Source organism: Tubulanus polymorphus, chromosome 6 (genome assembly GCF_964204645.1).
Source record: "Tubulanus polymorphus chromosome 6, tnTubPoly1.2, whole genome shotgun sequence".
Classification (NCBI taxonomy): domain Eukaryota; kingdom Metazoa; phylum Nemertea; class Palaeonemertea; order Tubulaniformes; family Tubulanidae; genus Tubulanus; species Tubulanus polymorphus.
This window is the reverse complement of record NC_134030.1, coordinates 11,798,579-11,821,406: the sequence shown is the minus strand read 5'-3', so window position 1 is coordinate 11,821,406 and position 22,828 is coordinate 11,798,579. Positions and strand designations below refer to the sequence as shown.

The following is a 22,828-nucleotide window of genomic DNA, read 5'->3' as shown; positions in this document are numbered from 1 at the left end:
GGAGTTTTCTTTCAGATGCGCTTGTTGAAACAGGCATGAGCAAATTGTAATCAGCTTTGATGTACTGTCAACAGGACACACAAACTGTTTGAAAAGTTAGCCACCAGGTATCAGCATTTTGAAATGAATAAGCCCAAGTACATGCATAATTCTATGAGATTTATTCAGCACCAAAAAGTTAAAATATAAAAATATTTTTTTTTGGTTAAAACATGTAGTCCCAGTCCATCCTCGAGATTAATGCAAGTATCAATTAAGCATCAGAACATAGGTGAACAATTAAGGGACTGGATAATACATACACACATATACGTTAATCATATATTGTGACAATCCTCATCATTTCTAATTGCATTAGGATAAATAAAACGAAGGAAATGATTTAATCCCATCATTGGTCTATTGAAAAAGGACACATCTAAAATATGAAGTGCCCGAGTACTTGGACGCATCATTCCAGAATTGATTCCTCTTCATTTTCCGAGGAAAAAATACATGAAAATTGTATCCAAATTTTTTAAAAAGCGGAATTCATTGGCTATCTCTGAACCCCTCCTCGGCATGGGCCTGATTTGTAGAAACTACTAGGTCCAGGGACACCATGCCCACTTGGGAAGTGGTTTCAAATGCTCAGCAATCTAACGATTTCAATATTCAACGCCCCCTGGTGACCATACACAAAAACCAATGACGCTGAACCTCACCACAATCATAGAACATGTCATGAGCTACAACTTAGCAATTGATCATGGTAACAAAATATACCTAGGTACCAATATAATAAGGAAATCTAAGTTATTCTACTATTCATCGCCCCCCTGAAAACCGCACAGAATAACAAATGACCTTGAAACTCATGACAATCATAACAGGCGCGGATCCAGAGGGGTGGGGTTTAACCCAAATATCTGTACATTACATTGAAGCGTCTTTAAAACTTCCCAAAATAACTGGATCCCTTCTACGGATGGACGAACGGCTGAAAAGTGAAGGCAATAGCCTGCAGGGACTAAAGTCCCAAAGTGGGTTGAAAACCACTGTACCATGAGATTTTAAACGAGGTTGACTGTATGCAGTATTACAGTGGCCCCTTTTTAATTTGGACCATTTGAAACCAATGAACATCAATTAATAAAAGCAAAATCTTTGGAAAACAACATATCTTTTTTTACATTAAAATAGGTAAAAGTAGGAAAAGGTGTAGACTGTACATAATATCTGGATTAGCCAAAAATTCAGATTCAACTGATCTGGATTAAGCAGGGTTGACTTAGGCCTACTGATTATAGGCCTACACCTTTTTTTTCCATATTAAACTTCGTTTTAATTCAAATTTCGTATTACATTATAGCACATTGCCTGAGCACCAAGGATTTTAATCATCCCATGAATGTTTTCTCTTTTTATTGATTCCTAGTCAAATATGTTCATATGCCGGTAGTCTGTATTCATCACCATAGAGAGCTCTGTATCTACAGGAAAACCAGAACAGTAGAAATGCCCATTTCTTTTTTCCACCTTTTTTTTCCATATTAAACTTCGTTTTAATTCAAATTTCGTATTACATTATAGCACATTGCCTGAGCACCAAGGATTTTAATCATCCCAAGAATGTTTTCTCTTTTTATTGATTCCTAGTCAAATATGTTCATATGCCGGTAGTCTGTATTCATCACCATAGAGAGCTCTGTATCTACAGGAAAACCAGAACAGTAGAAATGCCCATTTCTTTTTTCCACCTTTTTTTTCCATATTAAACTTCGTTTTAATTCAAATTTCGTATTACATTATAGCACATTGCCTGAGCACCAAGGATTTTAATCATCCCACGAATGTTTTCTCTTTTTATTGATTCCTAGTCAAATATGTTCATATGCCGGTAGTCTGTATTCATCACCATAGAGAGCTCTGTATCTACGGGAAAACCAGAACAGTAGAAATGCCCATTTCCACGCCATGAAGCACCATATACTTGCGAGGTAATAATTATGACCGTTTGGATGCAGATCTGAAAATAAAATTGAAACTTTATCAATCCAGTATACACACAACCAATAACTAGGGGTCAGGGGACACCATGCCCACTTGGGAAGTGGTTTCAAATGCTCAACAATCTAACAATTTCAATATTCAATGCCCCCTGGTGACCATATACAAAAACCAATGACCTTGAAACTCCCCACAATCATAGAATCTGTCAGCAGCTATGATTTTGTAATTGATTGTGATTACAAAATATGCTTCGTTACCAAATTAGTAAGGAAATACCAAGTTATTCTTCTATTCAACGCCCCCTGGTGACCATGAAACTCACCACAATCATAGAACATGTCATGATCTACAACTTTGCAATTTATCATGGTAACCAAATATCTCTAGGTACCAATGTAATAAGGAAATATCAAGTTCTTCTACTTTCAATGCCCCCTGGTGACCATATAGAATAACTTATGTCCTTGAAACTCACCACAATCATAGAACATGTCATGAACTACAACTTTGCAATTGATCATGGTAACAATATATCCCTAGGTACCAATCTAATAAGGAAATACCAAGTTCTTCTACTATTAAACGCCCCCTGGTGACCATATAGAATAACTTATGTCCTCGCAACTCACCACAATCATAGACGATGTCATGAGCTACAACTTTGTAATTGATTGTGGTAACGAAATATGCGTAGGTACAAATATAATATAGAAATACTAAGTTTTTGTATTATTCAATGCCCCCTGGTGGCCATATACAAAAACCAATGACCTTGAAACTCACCAAAATCATAGAAAACGTTATGAGCTACAAGTTTCCAATACATTGTGGCAACACAATATGCTTAGGTATCGATCGATATAATGTGGAAAAACTTTTTCCCACCTACGAATGAGTACTGATGACGCCAAGATGGCTGCCAATTGCGCCATAATTGGCTGATCAAAAATATATGTCTCAGGTACAAAACATCCCTTTCCAAAGAATACCCATCACAAATTGCAATGAGAAATGGCAAACCAGTAGGAAGCTGCAGGACTCAGAATTTGGGCCAAAATTTACATTTTTGGCCACTAAAAAGGTCATAGGATGGCCATCTTCAGTCAGATCAACCCAATTTTTCTTATGCTGATGGGCCCTTGGGGGGTACAAATATACACAAACAATCAAGGTTATTGATAAAAGCGTCTTCAAAATTTCCCTCGAAAACTTTGAAAATGTGTAAAAGGTGCTGATATTGGCGAACAACAATGGCTGCCAGTCGGCCATCTTGAATCTGATAGGGCCAGTTTTTTGCCTGAAGATGTTTCTAGGGTAGATACATGTATAAACCAAATATCAAGACATTACCTTGAAGCGTCTTCAAAACTTCCCAAAATAACTGGATTCCGTCTACGGTCAGACGGACGAAAAGTGAACGCAATAGCCCGCTGGGACTAAACTCCCAAGTGGGCTAAAAAGCCGGTATCAGTTCATATGTTTACAGCCCCTTCCTGTGTCTTGACATTTGAAATTGGTAAATTACATGCTGCTAGGTTTCAAGGACTTCAGGTTGTTCCAGTAAGATGTAACACGGACTATGATTTACCCGGTATCATGAAAGTGAAACTTTAGGTGCACGCACAGGCCAATCCCCAAACATATCTGATATTGGGATGATAATGTATGGCATCATTTCAAATCATCAAATTAGGGGTACCCGGAAGATTTGGCCCCATTTCCCAGTGGCGGATCCCCCTTTTTTTCGACCAAATGACCTTTGAATTTTGCCCTTAAAATTGGTGAAATTTTGAGCATATTTCATTGCATGTTTAAATCGGAAAATTGCTCAGAATACACCTAGATGCGGGTAATTTTTAAAAAGTTTTCTTTGGGAGGACCCCAAGACCCCCACTTTTGAACGGTGATGGTTATGTTACCTAACGGGCCACGAACACATATTAGTAGTTACCCAATATTCAATGAGCATCCCTCTTTTCCCATAAGTTAGATTCAACCCTGTTTCCTATAGGTCTAGGAACACCACACCCACTTGGTGAAATCCTTAACATTCTGACAAATCAATATTCAACTCCACCTGATAAATAGACGTAATTGACGCTGCTCGAAAGCATTGGGTGTAATTGACACCGTTCGAATGGATCAGCGTGAACAATGAAGATGGTTGAATTTTTCCTTAAATCTTACCTCTTGCGATTTTTCTTTTCATATTCTGGTCGGGTTCTGAGATATGTGTAAATTCGTTGTGAAAATGGGGGGGGGGGGTAGGGTGGGTCCGTGGACATCGACAACCAAATCAGACCGTAAAAGCGTCTAGGAGTATTGTTTTGTCGATCTCTGGTATAGCCTATTGCACTATAGCCTACAGAGTACTGCGCTATAAATAGTACAGCATGTAGCGTTCTAAAATAATGTAATCGACAGAAAATCGATACATGCGGTAGCGTTGTCTGAGTCTGTAGTGAAGCATAAACAATATGGATTTCAAGATCGTAGATAAAGAATCGTTGGATGCGGTAGAAATTAACAAAGATGTCAAGAACGTGTAGTGCTGGAGCGGACTTGAAGTAAGTCACAAAGGTGTTAAGCTTAGCGAATTTGTTCATAAAATAAATAAACCTGGAAAGCGATTTTTCTCTGGTGTGATAAACTCAGGATGGTGGGAAGAAATGTATCGTACAACATGCGAGTACTAAAAACCACCGAAGGATTTTAGACGATTGAAAGACCAATTATTGGCTTCCAGCAGCTGGCGATACATCGTCCAATAGTGCAGCTGCGACCAGTACTTCAGCGCCTGAATTGCCCCTGCCATCTCAGCCCAGAGTCCCAGTTGGTGAAAGGGTGGCCATTGCAAAAGCCACAATTCTTTGCTACCTGGCCGAGATGTCGACCCCTTTTACAAACGCTCAGAATATTATAAATCTGGCAAAATATCTGTGTCGAGATAGACATACTTTACAGCATCTCAAGATGAGTGCCTTGGCAGCGTCATACAAAATGTGCTTTGGATTGGCTAAGACACTAGATGAATCGATAGAAGGCGAATTTGGTGACTGTTTCTTCTCACTGAACGTAGATGAAGCTACGAGTAAATCAAACAAGAAAATTTTGACTATTTTAGCTTCGTATTACAGCAAGATTGAAAAGCAGGTCGTCGTTCAACATTTAGCATACAAAAACATGATAAAAGATGATTCCGAATCTGTATAGAAAGCATTTGTTGAAGTTTTCAACGATCGCCATTTATCATCACATCATCTGATGTCAATTCTTTTTGACAGTTGCAGTGTCATGCGTGGGAGTAAGACTGGATTTCGAAACAAGACTGCGATCCAATTTTGCCCCACACCTATTGGACATAGACGGTGATAGCCTTCATCGTGTTCCACAATGCTGCCAAAAAAAATACATCTGAATCTGATGGGTTTGTTGAACAAGAGCCCCAAGTGGCACTATGGCCAGCCTGTCAGCTTTTCATGAAATGGAAAATGATGATGCATTCTGTGGGTTAAATTACACTCCCAGCTGAGAGTCAATACCTAATAATTTACACAATACAATCATAGAATACGAAAGTAGCACAGACAGCAACTGGATCTGGCAGGAACAAATACCTCAGATAAATCTCTTCCCTTGGTCTTATTGATTTTAATACGGAATAGAATTTTCTGAAATTTGCTCAATAAAGCAAAATTGAATTGGATTTGATATTTTTTGCAGAATAAAATTTGATTGAATTTGTAGTTTGAGCACATGGCTAATTATCATATCAAGGTCATCTATCCGATTTAAGAAAAAGCTATTTTTTCCGGACTTTGCACAATGGTCAATGATATTTTCTGTAGTGCTAATAAAAATATATAATCAACATAATATAATCAATATAATATATAATCAACTAAAACTTTCACAGAAATCGATCTTGAAATACAATTTTAGATCTAAAAATAAAACCAGGAAGCAAAACGGTAGACGATACCGCTGACACCTGCTGATTTCTGCGGCTAAGCCAATCATAGAAGAGTCTTTGCTTTTTGATTGGCTTTTAAAAGCCAAAATTTTTGTGATCAGATATTCGCGAAAAAGCTCATATAATTTTTAATGAGGCCCTCTTTCAAAATTCAGCTATGTAGAGTTTGAAGAATGGATAATGCTTTAATGAATGATTTGTATGAATATATGCTCAGTTACACAGACAAAGAGCATTTGCTCTGGAAACCATGTTATTTAAATTCGCTCCATTTGTTTAGTAATAGGCTCAGCCTACGGCTGGCCTAAAAATTAATTTCGGACATTTGTTGTGACATTAAGTACTCGAAGGATATCGATGAATGGCTGTCAACTATAGCTAGAATTTTTTATTATGAATTACACAACCCAGGAAGGTTATGTCCCGACGAGGTGGTTGTCAGCACACGATGTGGCATGCGATTTGCTAAGAAAGCTCGACATCTACATTCTACTGTATTTCTACATTCTGTGTTGTCAAGAACCCAGCCGGTTGCCGTGGCACCGTTCTGGCAGTTAGGCACCTTTGTTTATATTTCTTAATCCTTACCACATGTTTGACCTAGCAACGTTACTTGACCATAAATATTCTACTCTAAATAAATCAGTTGTTAGTCAGAATCCATTGGGTTCAGTTGGTCCTTGGTTTTCTCCCCTATCTAGCTACACTTACCAAAAGCTTGAAGCTGTTTCTGGACCCCGCTTTTCACATGGTGCTGTGACTAGGATCTAGGTCCAGAGGAATATCAAAAAAGTACACAACGCATTGTCCAACGCCTACTGAAAATGACGACCAAGGCGGGAAAGAAGCAGATCAAAAATCAAGCTTGTATGAATGACCGGGAAATCTTAGTAGCGGCAATCGAGACTCAATACGAAGGTATTGCAGCGATTGTAACCGGTTCCAACGTAAGTCAAAGTGATAATCAAGAAGTTTGTGTTACAACCAATATTTTAAGAGATTTGTTCGAAGAATATGCCGGATTAAATGATAAATTGAAAGAGCTAATGAAAGAAGCGGAAGATTACGGAGCAGAGTGTCAGAGTATAGTTGCGCATAGAATCAAAGACAAACGACGACTGGTTCAGCTAAAAATTTTCCTGGAAGAGAACTGAGCGAGAGCCGAAAGATAATCAAAAGCCGACGCAGGCGGTGAAAACAGCGCAACTCCCATAATTGAAATTACCTACTTTCGATGGTAGCTTTACGAGATGGACAACATTTTGGGGCACGATTCGGTCTGATGACTTGTCAAGTAATTTTACTGACATAACTAGATTCAACTATATTATGGGTCAACTCGAGGGAACGGCACGCGAGGTGGTAAAAGGAATTCATTCATCTGGCGCTAATTTGACTACTCTTATCGAAATATTAAATGAAAGATTTGGACAGCCAAGGAAAATTATTCGCGCACATGTTTTGAATCTATTCGACAACACACATCCGAATCTCGATTACGCATCAATCAGCCACTTTTTTAACCAGATAAACGGAGATATGCGGTCGCTACAACATCTGCAAGTGAATATCGACAAATGCGCGCCAATACTCGTTCCTTTGCTGGAGAGGAAACTACCGAAAACCCTCCTAGAAAAGATGGGTACTTGCGGTCAAACTACACACTTTGACCTCAAATTGTTTATTGCTGCGCTCACGGAACAGCTGGAAAGCCTCAGTTACCGAATACAGCATATCCGCACTCGTCAACCCCTCGTTTTTTTTTAAAATTTAAATTGTCCGTTCTGCGAAAAACAACATAATTTGCCGAACGAATGCCATCTGAATGTGTGCGATCTATTGGAGAATTTTAAATCGAAACAGGCATGTTTTAATTGCTTTGGAAAAAATCACCATTCTCGCGATTGCACTAAGAAACTGGCTTGCTATGTATGTCACGCGAATCAACACACCTTCACCCACGATGCATTGAGAGGACAGCGAATTTGACAGATGCGTACTTGAATGTTATGGTGGATAACATTGCGAAACGTTACGTTTCGCCAGTTAAAAACCCGGACATCGCCCTCGTGGAGGCGGACTGCTACTATTTAGGTACCCCATTTTTGCGTTTTCAAGGACAGTGAAACCACACCCCTGCACATTGTTTTCGACTCCAGCAGTGGGTCGCCGAGCCTCAATTTGTGTTCATATGAGGGCCCCAACCTTATGAACAACTTAAATGAGCTGTTGCTGAAGCACAGCGGCAATGGTATACATTTATATAACGTGCGAGTTCATCGTACTACCACGTGTCAGTTCATACATTAGTATATATGCAAATCAGCAGTGAGCCGCGTACTGCGTGTATGGCTGTGTGTATAGTAATCAGCTGAGTGAGTCTATATATAGCACAGTCACTCGGCGATGATAGTATACACACCACTCTCACACATCGGCGGGCGCTACTGTCAGCCTCTTAAATCGTCAATTAAGACGAACTAATTGACAAATCAGTGAATTAAAATCTCTGATGAAGGGCCTCGGCTTATTGGGCGAAGCTTTATGAAATCCATGTATTTTAGGCTAAAAAACTGCCCTCGGCTTATTGGCCGGAAAATACGGTAGTGTTATATTGGTTACGATCGAATAAGAAATTAAAACAATTCGTACAGAATCGTGTGGATTCGATAAAAGGTTGCAGTGATGTCGGCAACTGGTACCACGTGGCTTCTAAAGAAAAAACAGCAGATATCCTATCATGCGGAGCCACTTACGATGAGCTTTGTAGATCAGACTGGATTAAAGGTCCAGCGTGGCTATGTTTAGACGAAGAGGCATGGCCAATAACCTCAGTTGGTACCAAGAACTTTTCTACTATACTTGCTGCCAGCGTAGAAGCGGATAACGAATTTTGTGTGAAAGTCCAGCAACCGGAAGCAGATATATCGGAGGTAATTGATGTCTCCGGATGCGGTTCATACTAATAACTAACGGCTTTAGTTACACTTGCATTCAGACCTTCGGAAAGCGGCCATGATGTTTTGACAGCCCGGGATATAAACAATGCAGAGATCACGTGGATTAAATCCATTCAAAACAATTACTATTGTGAAGTGATAAAATTCCTAGGAACGAGAAATTGAGCAATAAATACACCTATTCTAAACGACCTTCACTTGTAAACCAACTAGGTTTGGTGTTAGGTGATGATGGTTTAATCCCGTGTAGCGGGAGAGTTAAGTAATTAAGTAATGACTATCCTTTGATCATTTTGAATTAGTTGATGAATAGACTAATTTCTCACTATGGGAGTAGTTACTCTAACTGCTGGTAGGTGGCGTGACACAAATATGTGCTACCTCTATTTAGTGAACTCCTCTCTATAGTGAACATTTTTTCCGGAACTCCAAGCGTTCACTATAGAGAGGTTATACTGTACACAGATCATACTCTTTTGACAAAGGTCCATAATGCGTAGTACGTTATATACCAAAGGGATTCCAGGGGTTCTTAACCTTCAGAATTCCCCACATCGGCCTGCACCGCAAACGTGTTTACTCACCTTGATGGAATACAGCTCCAAGAGTAACATATGCAACAAATCCAACAATTGCAACAAGCATACAAGAACAACCAATTATGATGAAGTATTTCAAACGGTATGTCCATGTTTTCCAGATCTCCCTCATGTACTGTATATGGACATACAATGTCAGAGTTGCAAAAACACCTGAAACAATATAAAAAGGCTTGATGTGAAATCAGCCCATGCTCGGTTTCTTTGTACAACTGGTAGGCTAGGCCTATATGTTATGCACAAATCAGTGTTTTTTCAATAGCTTGGTTCGCGGAGAAGACCTATTCAGACATAGTTTCGGAGGAAATAAAAAATTCCCTTAGTGAGATGAAATCATTTGTGAAGGAAGAGGGAACCGTCAAGGGCAATATACATAGTCATAGGGCCTATTTTTAATAGCTTGGTTTACGGAACCGCCTCCCTAAATTTGAAAATAAGTCAAATGTAAAAAAAAATTTTTTAAATTCTATTTCCATCTGTGGACAATTTCATTGAAAAAACGAACAAAAAGAAACAATTTTTCACCTCCGCGGAAGGAGAATCCTGGCTTGAATGATGAAAAAATATTGAAAAACGTGAGGTTCTTTTTTGATCACAGTGTGCAGAATTCGAACTTTCCAAGAATCATTTGTTTGGACATATGTAGGCCTATATATTCCATCAAAAAGTGATTTTATCTCACTGAGGGAATTTCTTTAAAATTTTTATTTCCTCCCAAAATAATATTTTTATAGGTCTACCCTGTAAACCAAGCTATTAAAAAAAGGCCTAGGCTATGTACAGAAGACTCCGGTTACCTCAGATCTCTGGGGACCATGGGAAATTATCTGAGGTAAACGATGTCCGACCAGATTGATGTTCACCATTATAAAAAAGTTATTCTTATAGAATAGTGTAAAAAGGCTTAACCCTTTCAGTGATGGATTTTGCTAGTACACCGCACTGCGGTGTATTGATGTAATAAGTTTTTATCTCTATTGAAAGATGGCAGCACTTGTCAAACATAGTGAAACAGGGGCGGATCTAGGGTTTAATTAAGGATGGGGAGCAGGTAAAGTTAGGGCACATTTTGATAAGGGCACTCTAAGAACTGATTTACGGATGGTTTAGTTCTATAAAGAATTTTCCTTGAATAGAAAATTGAAAAAAAAATTTGTTTAGGGCACCTTGAAATTTTGAATCCGCCCGTATGAAATATTAGTAACTAACGATATACCGCGCTGCGGTGTATACGCACTATAGTGGTATTCCCATTATTCAACACAGTAGGGTGGAATTTTTCAAAATTTTCAAATTATCTCCAGCACTATAGGGTATTGATTAGTCAGCACTGAAAGGGTGAATACACTCAATGAATTACCTGTATTTGAATGATATGATTATTGTGATTTTTATCGTCAATAAACGGAATTTTGGCCAACAGATTTTCTTTCTTATCCTTAACCTCTTCGCTACCATAGGTAATGTAACGCCCCTCACCAGAGCATTTTCCCATATTCATATTTAGTTTCAATTCAGTTCAGTATTTGAGGCACTGATTCGCCATCTATGAATAAATAGTGTAACTAAATTGAAGCAGACGATCATTTAGTACGTCTATACACCAGCGGCGTAGTGACTCACCACACCAGCAATTGTAGTAAATGAATATATTTGGGACGTAAATATACGTCGCACATGGTGAGAGAAGGTCATTATTTGCGACGTAAATATACGTCACGCATGGTAGCGAAGAGGTAAGACATAAGGATAAATAAATCACATAAGATTGCTCAAATAAATCGAATTTTTGACACTTTTTAATTAATTTAATTAATTAAATATGAAAACTTTTCGCACCATAAATAAGAACAAATGACGAAATATATTTTTGCTTAATCTGTTCAATTCGCCCATTAGTAGTGAAATTACGGGCGTTTGAGTGTGCTAAAAATAGCTTTGAGCGTAGTGTATTAAGCATACGAATGATTATCGATCGGCCAGACCGTTGACAAAACCCGATTTTACAAAGCACTCTCAGTGTCCAAGGTGGGCGTTAAAGAGATTGTTTGTTCCAGTAAAAACCTCCGCATTGAACGATAATCCAACCCGATCGGCTCTGAGCAAAGCGATATATTTTAATTGAGAATGTGTTACAGAAAAAAGGGTATTTATTTTTTATCCGCGATGGTCGGCTCCGAGGCAACCAGAGTCTACTGTCCCATGTCAATTCTGGATTTGGTCAATAGCTATGCTTTATATGTCAACTCTCATGATCAATATTTCGTTATACCGCCACATTTGTAAAAATGCCAATAATGATTCCAGTGACAGCTAAAATCGAGTGAACTTTCACTCGACAGACTGCAGAGCAAATCTAGTCTAGTACCTAGCCATCGTTCCACAAACAACGTGTAGGTCAAAAGTGCTCATATCAGGTTAATTTGAGAGTCTATTTCACCCCTTAAAACACTATCAACTTACCTCAAACTGACTGTTCTGCAATCCGATGGAAATAAACTATTGTTTGGGCATAAATTTATAATCCTAAATAGCTTTTAACGATCGTTGTAACTCAAAACTTTTGACTAGTCGCCTCAAAAAATGGTTGAAGTGAAGCAACATAACAAATATGGCGGCTTTTCATGTTGCATGATTGGAGGATAAATTACAGATTTGGACTTGAACTTGGACTGACATTGATGCCAATGCAAATATTATTCTAGTTTCAAATTCTTAAGGTGAAATTCACCAAAATCAATGCTTTTTATCAACAAAAAATAACATTTAGAGTAATTTTAGAGAGACGTATGCCTATTGAATTTTCACATCTTATTAATTTCGTCCGTATTGGAAATCCCGATTGTGGCAATAAATTCAATTCATATCAAATCAATGAATTCTCCTGTTCCCGATTTAAAATAAAATACTATCTAAAATATTATTATAAACGCAGTGGATATCTTACTGCATACGGCTGAGTATTTATTTCCGCTATTTTACATCATCGCTGATCGGCTGATTCACACCACGCATGCGCACAGAGGTGCGCGACTTAGAAGATTCAAGGATAGTGTGGAGAATAGGGTTAGAGGAAATAGACCTGATAGAGCGAGACTCGAACCCGGGCCAGTAAATAACTAGCACAGCGTCATACCACTAGACCACCGAGCTCGCTGAAAACCAATCAAATGTTTTAACTATCTATAGTACTTCACCCTATCCTAAACCCGAAACCCTTACCCTAAACCCAATATAATGATTTTATTGTTATTTTATTAGTTAATACTATATATATAGTAATAATGTTCGGTAAAATAGCGGAAGTAAACACTTTGCCGTATACAGTTAAATATCCACTTCGTATTTATAAAAGGGTCCTCCTTATTACCGAGATGAACCGAGATCAAGATCACATGAAATAGCAGGCCTACAACATATTCATTTATTCCTTATCGATTTTAACACTTGAAATCATGTTATATCAGAAGTAAATACCTTTTAAAGTCATATTATACATATTTTTCCGGATATTTTGTTTAAAAAAATTTGACTTCAAATACGTGTGATCGACGATCTCATCTCAGTGAAGTTAAAAGTTATTTTTCTTGAAAAATATCTGACAAAATATGTAAAATATGACGCTAGCAGGCATTTATTACTGATATAATATGATTTCAAGTGTTAAAATCGATAAGGAATAAATAAATATGTTATATTTCATGTCATCTCGGTTCATCTTGGTTCATCTCAGTTCATCTCAGTTCATCTAGGGAAACTACGTCATCTCGGTGATAAGGAGGACCATTATAAAACAAGTTTTCAAAGTCAACAAGGTAACTAATTATCTAATTTAAGTACAAAGGTTTGATTTGACACTAAAATCAGTTGTTGCATTGCAAAAAACATGAGTTAACCTTTATATCGCACTTTTCCGTCAGACGTTATTAGAGGGAATTGTATCAACGACTCGTATTCAGACTAGGGCGAAACTAAATAATGCAACATCGTCATCAGCCTATCATCTGATCATGTAGGCCTCTAACAGTCAGGAACACTTTCCAAAAATGGCTTATTCTGCCAATTTCGGCGTTTTCCGCCAATAACGGCGTTTTCCGCCAATAACGGCAGAATCAGCCGTTTATGGATTACTCAGTTTTAAACTGCTTCTGCCGATTTAGCTGAAATCGGCGTTTCCTGCCATTTTTGGCTTTTCTTAAATAACACCATTTCCGCCTTTTTCAGCTGTTACAGTTTTTAAAACTACATTGCTAGAAACAGCGTTTTTAGCTTAGATAGTTTACAGGTGCTATTAATAGTGCTTACTTCAATGGGAGTCCCTATTATGACATCATTGCTTTTCTGCTGGCATACATTTGTATATTTGCGCCGAAAAATTAATCTCATTGATCCATTCCAGGCTTCAAGAAAGAATTAAATATAAATGTACAGAATTTCCGATGGCAACTGTATTGAAATTCTTTTCTTTCTGTATACCTGTTTTCTATGTAATAAATATATACATACATGTATCCCAAATTGTTTCGAAAACGTTTGTTGTATTTTGAAATGAATCTAGATACTGCTGTATTGATTTTGAGTGTTGTACTGTCATGGGCCATCAATTCATTCAATCACTACCCATCACAAGTCCAATTAGCTGGGAGGCATCCATGATGTTAATTACCTTCAATTAACCAACATCTTATGCAGTCCAATATATCCCTCAACCATTCTATGCTTTATTATTATTATATTTATTAATGCTTTATTATTTTATATTTATTATTATAAGATAGACCATGGGCAACACTTATTAACTAGATTTTTGATACACTAGTTTGATTTGTCTTATGACAATGATAATAATAATAATAATTTTATTTTTAACATATATTTACACATCCGTTCACCTCAGCAAATCAATTATTTTATTCCAAAAAAAGTACCGCGTAGACACTAGGGAAAACGTCTAAGTGGGTGGGGGAATCCTCATATATAACAAGTTGACTGCCAATAATGGCGTAATAGTTTATGGTTATAAAACAAACTACACCATAAACGGAGGAATACCCCAGAAATAGCGAATGTTTTTATGTGTACCCATGGCAACGTTTACTTGAAAACTTTATAATAGTTTTTAAAACTAGTTCCCACATTTATTCTTAACAAAAATCATGATTAATAACTTTGTTTCATGCTGTAGTAGTTTTGAGAGTTTCCCTGAGTTTTTGGGCTTTATATGACGTAATCATTTAGAAAAACGTAAATTTGACCACTTTACCTAGCTCAAAAATTTCCATCCTAGCGTCATATGAAAGCTTATCGTCTGCTCGAGATTATGACGTAATCGGCAACATGCGCTAATTGAACCGCAAGTGCACGAAAAACTTGAAAACTTAGTGAGCTGTAACTGGCCGATTAAGCCTAGTCTGAATACCAGTCGTTGTTACAGTTCCTTACAACGTCTGACGCTAAAGTATCATATAGAGGTTAACTCCTGTTGATTGCAATGCAACAACTGATTTAAGTGTCAAATCAACATTCAAACCTTTGTACTATAATGAATTAATTAGTTACCTTGTTGACTTTGAAAATGTGTTTGATAATAAAATTTTTGATGATTAAAAACGCGAACCGGAGAATTTATTGATTTGATTTGAATTGCTTGCCACTATCGGGATTTCCAATACGGACGAAATTAATAAAATGTGAAAATTCAATATGTCTCTCTAAAATTACTCTAAATGTTATTTTTTGTTGATAAAACGCTTAAATTTTGGTCAATTTTAACCTTAAGAATTTGAAACAAGAATAATATCTGCATTGGCATCAATGTCAGTCCAAGTTTAAGTCCGAATCCGTAATTTACACTCCCATCATGCACCTCGAAACGCCGCCATATTTGTTACGGTATGTTGCTTCACTTCAACTGTTTTTTTGAGGCGACTAGTCAAAAGTTTTGAGCTACTACAATCGTCAAAAGCTACTTAGGATTACAAATTTATGCACAAACAATAGTTAACTTCCATCTGCTTACAGAACAGTCAGTTTGAGGTAAGTTGATGGTGTTTTCAGGGGTGAAATAGACACTCAAAGCCTCATCCCTCGAAATGAGGGACGAAAATTAACCTTATATGAGCACTTTCGCCCTAAACGTTGTTTGAGGAACAACGGCTAGGTACTAGACTAGAGTAAGTCATTAACAACTGTGAAAGTTTCAAATCTGAGTGATCCATAAATGGCTAATTCTGCCGTTATTGGCGGAAAACGCCGAAATTGGCAGAATAAGCCGTTTTTGGAAAGTGTTCCTGACTGTCTAACAAAAAACCACACAAACAGCACAGGGGTTTGGCGATGGGCTTGGACTCTATATCCGGGTTGTTAATGATCTCGCGATTATGGCGCTAAATATGAACTTCGAATAAATTCAAAATATCACGGAAATACTTTGTGTTTATATTGTTTATTCATCCGCTATAAAGTTCCGATAAAAAATTGGTTGTTAAGGATCATTATCAGACGGTCGTGACGCTTTATATAAAATCACAAGGGATGAAATGCCAGGCCTCCGCTGTACTTAAATTTTCAGCCAGAAAGTTGGGACAGTCATGTGACATTCTGATGATGTCATCACATTTAAAACTTCAACATGAAAAGTTAACATATTCACAGACCGATATCAATTGTCAGATTATGATTCATATGAAATTAATTAGGCTACTTATAAAGAATAAATTATGATCAAATATATAATTCATAGACAAAAAATGCATTTGAATGCAAGTTATTCTTGAATATTTTTCGTATCATAGTTTCCATCTTAGATGCTTCAGGTTCACATTCAGTCAAATAAGAAGCTTTAAGTCACGTGACTGTCCCAACTTTCAGGCTGGCACGACTTGAAGGGTTTCATCCCTTGTGATTTTATATTATAGTAAAGCGTCGCAACCGTCTGATAATGGTCCTCAACGACCAATTTTCTATCGGAACTTCATAGCGGATAAATAAACAATATAAACACAAGGTATTTCCGTGATATTTTAAATTACTTCGCAGTTCATATTTAGCCCCATTCTTCCGAGATTATCAACAACCCGGAAACAGAATCCAAGCCCATCGCCAAACCCCTGTGACAAACAGTACTCTGTGGATGGTTGATTAATGATTTTAAAAATGAAATAGGCCTACAATGTTACTGTGAGTTTACCTGATACCAAGCCCCATGATCCAGCGTGCCAATTTTGGAATTTGAGTCCAAAAACTAAAAATGACGAGATTCCAATTACGATTCCCGTCACAGCTAAAGTCAAGTGAACTTTCACTCGACAGAGCGACGGTGCAACATCCACCATATTGATGGCCCCGACCTTATCTCAACACCTTTTCTAGACGCGATTGTCTTTTCAAATGAATAGTTTACTTTGTTGCATAACCAGATAACAACGACTCGTTGTTAATAACGTCCAAAGTTGAGAAGTTTAATGACGCTTAATATGCAAAAGGTTGAAAGCCTGTTTTGGTCGATGGCGAGTGACGTCACTAGTACAAATTCCGAGCGGTTCGAATCCCACAATACGCCAAAATCACTACGGCCGCTCTGAGCGCACATCGCATTTAAACGTTGCCATTTAATAATTGTAAAATAACTAATAATAGTTTAAGTTTTATAAGGGTTAGAAGTACATTGTATTTACTGCTAGTGTATGTATATATCATGTACGGTTGCGAGAAATCCCTGCCCTGGTTAAACATGAGTCCACTAAACCTTTAAATTTTAAGTTGTTAATGAATCTATTGTTTTAAATTGTTAAAACTGCAAACATGGTTGTCGAAGATGCACCTTCTTCACATCCTTTGAAATCCTGGATAGCATCGCTGTCGGCAAAGACCTTCAGGTCTGTCTTCAACGGCACATCGCTTTGGAACAAGCGACTACTGTGTTATCAAATTTGAACTAGGTAAAAAATGTTCCCCAAAAATAAAGACAAGTAAACGGATTAATTTGAGGTTTGAATGTTTTTGTTTATTTGTTGGTTCAAATTGAACCCTCGTCATCCTGATCTCCATAAATCTAGGAAAAATATTCGCACACTTAAAACAATAAAATACGAGCAATAAGCAATAACATCAGACTGGAGTAAGTAACTTTACTTAATTCACAGATACAATCCTACACAAAACAATAGCTATTCAGTGGCGGATCCGACCCTCTATTTTTACCGATGTAGCCGCAAATCTATGCGTTACTGACTAAAAACCGAATGAAATCTTTCTATTGAGTAATGCTCAGAATGCACCTGCTTGCATCTATTTTTCCAAAAATTTTTTAGGGAGGGTCTTCGCGTTATCGGTGCTTGCTCTGGAATGGCTTATAGCCATCTGTTGTTGCTTTCATTTGCCCCCCCCCCCTTCAAAATGCTGGATCCGCCCCTGAGTGCAGACAAAATGATCGACAAAGACATACAGAACTCTAAAACAACAGTTAACAATTTAAGCAACGATAGACAAAACAGATAGCTGATTACTTTACAAACCTGTTGTCAGAACCTTAATTATTTTTACATGTACATACAGAGGTCTGTTAACAATTCAACCAATGAAATTGCGATAGAGATACAGAACATACAGCTTTAACAGTAAACAATGCAACCAATGAAATTGCGATAGAGATACAGAACATACAGCTTTAACAGTAGACAATTCAACCAATGAATTGCGATTAACTAAGACATACAGGACATACAGGACTAACTTAATTGCGATAGACATACAGGACTAACAGTAAACAATGCAACCAATGAATTGCGATCGCGATCACAAAGACATACAGGACAAACAGGAATAAACCACAGTAAATTGCGATAAAAAAGACATACAGGACTAACTGCAGTAAATATATAGGGCCTTAGGAATGCAAAATACATTCATTTTGTCGAATTTAAACATTCCACAACTTATTTCATTATGTCATTTCCAGTTTTCAAAGGGAATTTTCTTAACTTCAGATGCCTCGAGGACATAAACATATAGAAAGATCTGTCCCAAAAAAATGTCAAGTGTCTTTCTTAGTGCAATGGGCCCTGGTTTCCACGTTTATATATCACATATAAAATTCTACAGAAACAATCAATGAATAAGTGAAAATTTACGAATAACAAACAAGACATTCAAGCGGTTGAGTAAGTTAAAATGGGACCAATCTATATGGATTATACAATTTAATCAGGGACAGCCTTGAACCGAGGTTGATGTGTCCATACACTCTCTTCATACACTCTCTGAACATGCATGTATGTATACTGCTGCCAATTGATGATAAGTCAAGGATGTTGAAGTTCTAGACATGGTCAGAATCATCCAGAGACATCGGCACGCATCACAATAACTGATGATTTTGCAGTAACCTGTAACATAAAAAATCAAGCGGTAATCTATTCACAAAATATATTTTCCTGAAAGAGAAAACCTGAAATAGAGCACTATAAACACCAGTGCATATACATTGCTTCTTAACCTTATATAAAATCGAGTAAATATATACATTCAGGCCTATAGAAAATCGTACAATAGGCCTACAAACTTTTTAGTTAGGCTAAACAAAAATGATACCTTGTTTCTCCGCAGCGGCCGGGTCATTTTTGTAAAATATGATGAAATTTATAAACAGTTCATTTCTATAGCGGCCGGGTCTGTTATGGTAAAATTGATCACGATTTAAAAAAAAGTAATGTATAGGGTAGATAGGTGGCCGGCATATTTAATTAATATATAATAAATTTTGTAAACAGTTCATTTCTATAGCGGCCGGGTCTGTTATGGTAAAATTGATCACGATTTTTAAAAAAGTAATGTATAAAGTAGATAGGCGGCCGGCCGGGTCAACATTTAAGCTCAGCAGAGCGGAGAAACAAGGTATCAATTTTTTTTAGCCTTAGTTATTCTATATGGTCACCAGGGGGTGTTGAATAGTAGAATAACTTAGCATTAGAGCCCACAGATAGAAGAACATATACAGCCTACAAGTAAAACTACAGTCAACCCCCACGATATACTGCCCACATCGATGCAGAACAATATTGACGGTATAGAGAATATAGGGGGTGTATCGGGGGTGTATTACTATGTATTGGTATTGAGATATTACATTGAGAAAACCTGGCAGAAGGCGGGGATGGCAGTAAATGGGAGGGCGGTATATCGGGGTTGACTGTATAAAGAAATTACCAGGCAAAAATGTTCGAAAAAAAATATTCATACAAAAATTAAGTATTCAGAAATTTTTTCCCCATATTTTTCACATGCATCTTATCTCTGCTAAGACAAAGTACATTGTATGTTACCTGTTTTTAAACCTGGAATCACTATTATCTTCAACAGGCGAATGGACAGAAAATTGGGAAAAAGGAATGACCAACTTTTCCCATCCACCATGTAAGGATTGCGGACGAGTAGAGCAAAATGGTAAAGGTGCACGCCTAATCATTTTAGATGCAGGAAGTCGAAATGGCTTTGTGCCAGGTGCAAACCTGGTTTTTGAAGCAAAAAATGGTTCTGGAGATTATCATCACCAAATGGATGGTAAATATTATTAAGTCTTTGTTTTCAATATCCATATTAATGTCTATTTCAACTTGGCTTCAGAGCATATCAGATTGCCTAGCTCAGTCAGTTTTGGTGGTAAATATCTGGTAAAGGTCCTATTGGTTAAGTTTGAATTATTGTCCTCGTTGAAAACATGACAACCCTGATTGTAGACCATTTTTACTCGTCGACAATGTCTACACACCTGATTGTAGACCATTTTTACTCGTCGACAATGTCTACAACCCTAATTGTCATCCGATTCTATTCGTCGACAATGTCTACAACCCTGATTGTAGACCATTTGTACTCGTCGACAATGTCTACAACCCTGATTGTCGAGTAAAATCGGTCGACAATCAGGATTCTAGACATTGTCGACGAGTACAAATGGTCGAAAATCAGGGTTGTAGACATTGTCGACGAATAGAATCGGATGACAATCAGGGTTGTAGACATTGTCGACGAGTAAAAATGGTCTACAATCAGGTGTGTAGACATTGTCGACGAATAGAATCGGATGACAATCAGGGTTGTAGACATTGTCGACGAGTAAAAATGGTCTACAATCAGGTGTGTAGACATTGTCGACGAGTAAAAATGGTCTACAATCAGGGTTGTCGACATTGTCGACGAGTACAATTGGTCAACAATTAGGGTTGCAAACATTGTCGACGAGTAGAATCGGTCGACATTTAGGATTGTAGACATTGTCGACGAGTAAAATCGGTCGACGGTTAGAATCAGTCGAATACAGTCCATGCGGATTAATTTCAAATACCAGTCCGCTGTGATTAGATTCTGCGCAGATCTACTTTTACCTGTTCTGGAGTTGAGCCGAAACTTTTGTGAAACTAGGCCCAGGGGCCGGTTGCTCAAAAGTTGATTTAAAACAACCTTTGAGCAGCCAGCCCCTCCATAGCATAAATTGCTCTGATTGTGTGACAACTGATATCTCAAAAAAGTATACCCATCAAAAATATCACTCTCTAATAGTCGTATGAAAAATGCTGATCGCCTACAGCCTACATCAATCATCAATTTCGCAACTAATCATATTCTATGTGCTTTTCAGGAGACATATTCGAAACATGGCTCGAGGACCAATTGATTCCAGCATTAGAGGAACCTTCCCTTATAGTCATGGACCAAGCGTCATATCATCTCTGCTTAGTAAAGGAAAGTCAGGCTCCAAAAAGCTCAGAGTAAAGAAGAGATCAAGGTATTAAAAAACCTAGATGGCCAGTTTTGAAAAATTGTTTTCACAAATTCAATTTAAAGACATATTTTAGCGACAATGTGAGTGTGGTGGTAACGTGGCCATGGTGGCAATAACAAGACTCCAAAACTGGCAAAAGCCAAAATTAAAAAGCCCTGCCGCCGCGCGGTCGCGACCTGCACCACCGTGCACGATGGCGATGCTCGCGGCGTTCACTAGTGTTACCCAGTGAGTTTTTTATAATCTTGCAATCTACCTCTTTTTTCAAACCAATATTCCCACCAACTGGTCCGGAGACAAGCTTAACACGTTCGGAAAACATGATTCACAATCTTTTAATCAACAGCCAGCAAGAATACACTTGACAGCAAATTCAAATTCAGCGGTTAACCGTTAAAAGTGAGTTGTTCAGCTTTGGGAGTAACAAAAAGGCGATCTTGATGACGTCACTAGCCATCGACCAAAACAGGCTTTCAACCTTTTGCGCTTAATATAGGCAAAAGGTAGAAAGTTTCTTTTGTCCAATGTCGTATAGCGCCGCTGCGGTCGAAAATCGAACTAATCTGTCAAGTCGATAATTTTCTAAGTGAGAAGACGCCGCGTTCAGTTCGCGGTACACTGTACGTACAGTTTTTCGATACACTGCTGTTCAACAAATTTGTTTTGAAGTTGAAGTTCACAGCGCGCTATTCAGTTTTCAGAAGTAGAGGGCTAAAATAACATCATTCGTAAGATCTCAGATTGAATATTTTCATCAGATTCAGAGCTCAGTTCATTGTATAAAATGTGTTATTTCATGTATTAGACAGTTACTTCTATTACTCTGACAGGAGTTTTTATGTCATAATTTTTTTACCTCATGTGTAACTCAATTATAGCAGAGTTGATAGTTTAATTACCAATTATTAATTTATAAATAAATTAGTATTATTAATCTAATTATTGGATTGATTATTATTAAGAGATATGACATTATAAACATATATATAATGCACAGATATGGATGTTATATATAATGCAAAGATAATGATAATGTATTTCTACTCGCATAGAAATGAGACTAAAGTTTTCCTGTTTGGATATTCTAAAAGCTTATAAGTCCTTTGCCAAGGATATGAATGGTTTGTGATGATATTATGTTAACTAAATTCATTTGTTGGTTGAATGATTTCAATTAATATCGCAATATTTAGCATTCGTGATATAATTAATATGATAGAGATATGGCCATTTGTCTATTGTTTATGTTAGCAAAAGATTGCATTTGATATAGAAGGCTTTAAAATGTTTTGATGTATGGTTGAGATTTTCAAAATAAATGTTATGCTTACATGAGATAATTGGAACTAGATGTTTTATTTCATTTTTATCAAGTATCGATGGATGAGAAGTCTTTCGACGATGTGCAGTTAGCCCATTAGAGTTTGCCTTAAAATACTTTTTACTCTCAGTCTAAGCTGAATTTAATTCATACCGCCGTTACAGTACCATAAAATTCACACAAAATCTTTAGCGTCATTGG

General features: G+C 37.4%; 1 protein-coding gene across 1 annotated transcript; it reads right to left on the bottom strand.

The window, feature by feature from the left end:
- Positions 1-161: 161 nt before the first annotated feature.
- LOC141907551 (heme transporter hrg1-B-like) lies at positions 162-17,023 on the bottom strand. Its single transcript, XM_074797232.1, has 3 exons — positions 16,714-17,023; positions 9,510-9,677; positions 162-2,008 (listed from the first exon to the last, which is right to left on the bottom strand). The coding sequence occupies exons 1-3, from the start codon at positions 16,856-16,858 to the stop codon at positions 1,860-1,862; spliced, it is 462 nt and encodes a 153-aa protein (XP_074653333.1). The 5' UTR covers positions 16,859-17,023; the 3' UTR covers positions 162-1,859.
- Positions 17,024-22,828: the final 5,805 nt, after the last annotated feature.

Bases quoted from the DNA above. Each gene is read 5' to 3' on its own strand.
- LOC141907551 (XM_074797232.1), bottom strand. From the start codon at position 16,858: ATGGTGGATGTTGCACCGTCGCTCTGTCGAGTGAAAGTTCACTTGACT. The intron at 9,678-16,713 runs GTAAACTCACAG...ATATTGTTTCAG, and splicing joins ATCATGGGGCTTGGTATCAG to GTGTTTTTGCAACTCTGACA. The intron at 2,009-9,509 runs GTGAGTAAACAC...TTTTATTTTCAG, and splicing joins TGGAGCTGTATTCCATCAAG to ATCTGCATCCAAACGGTCAT.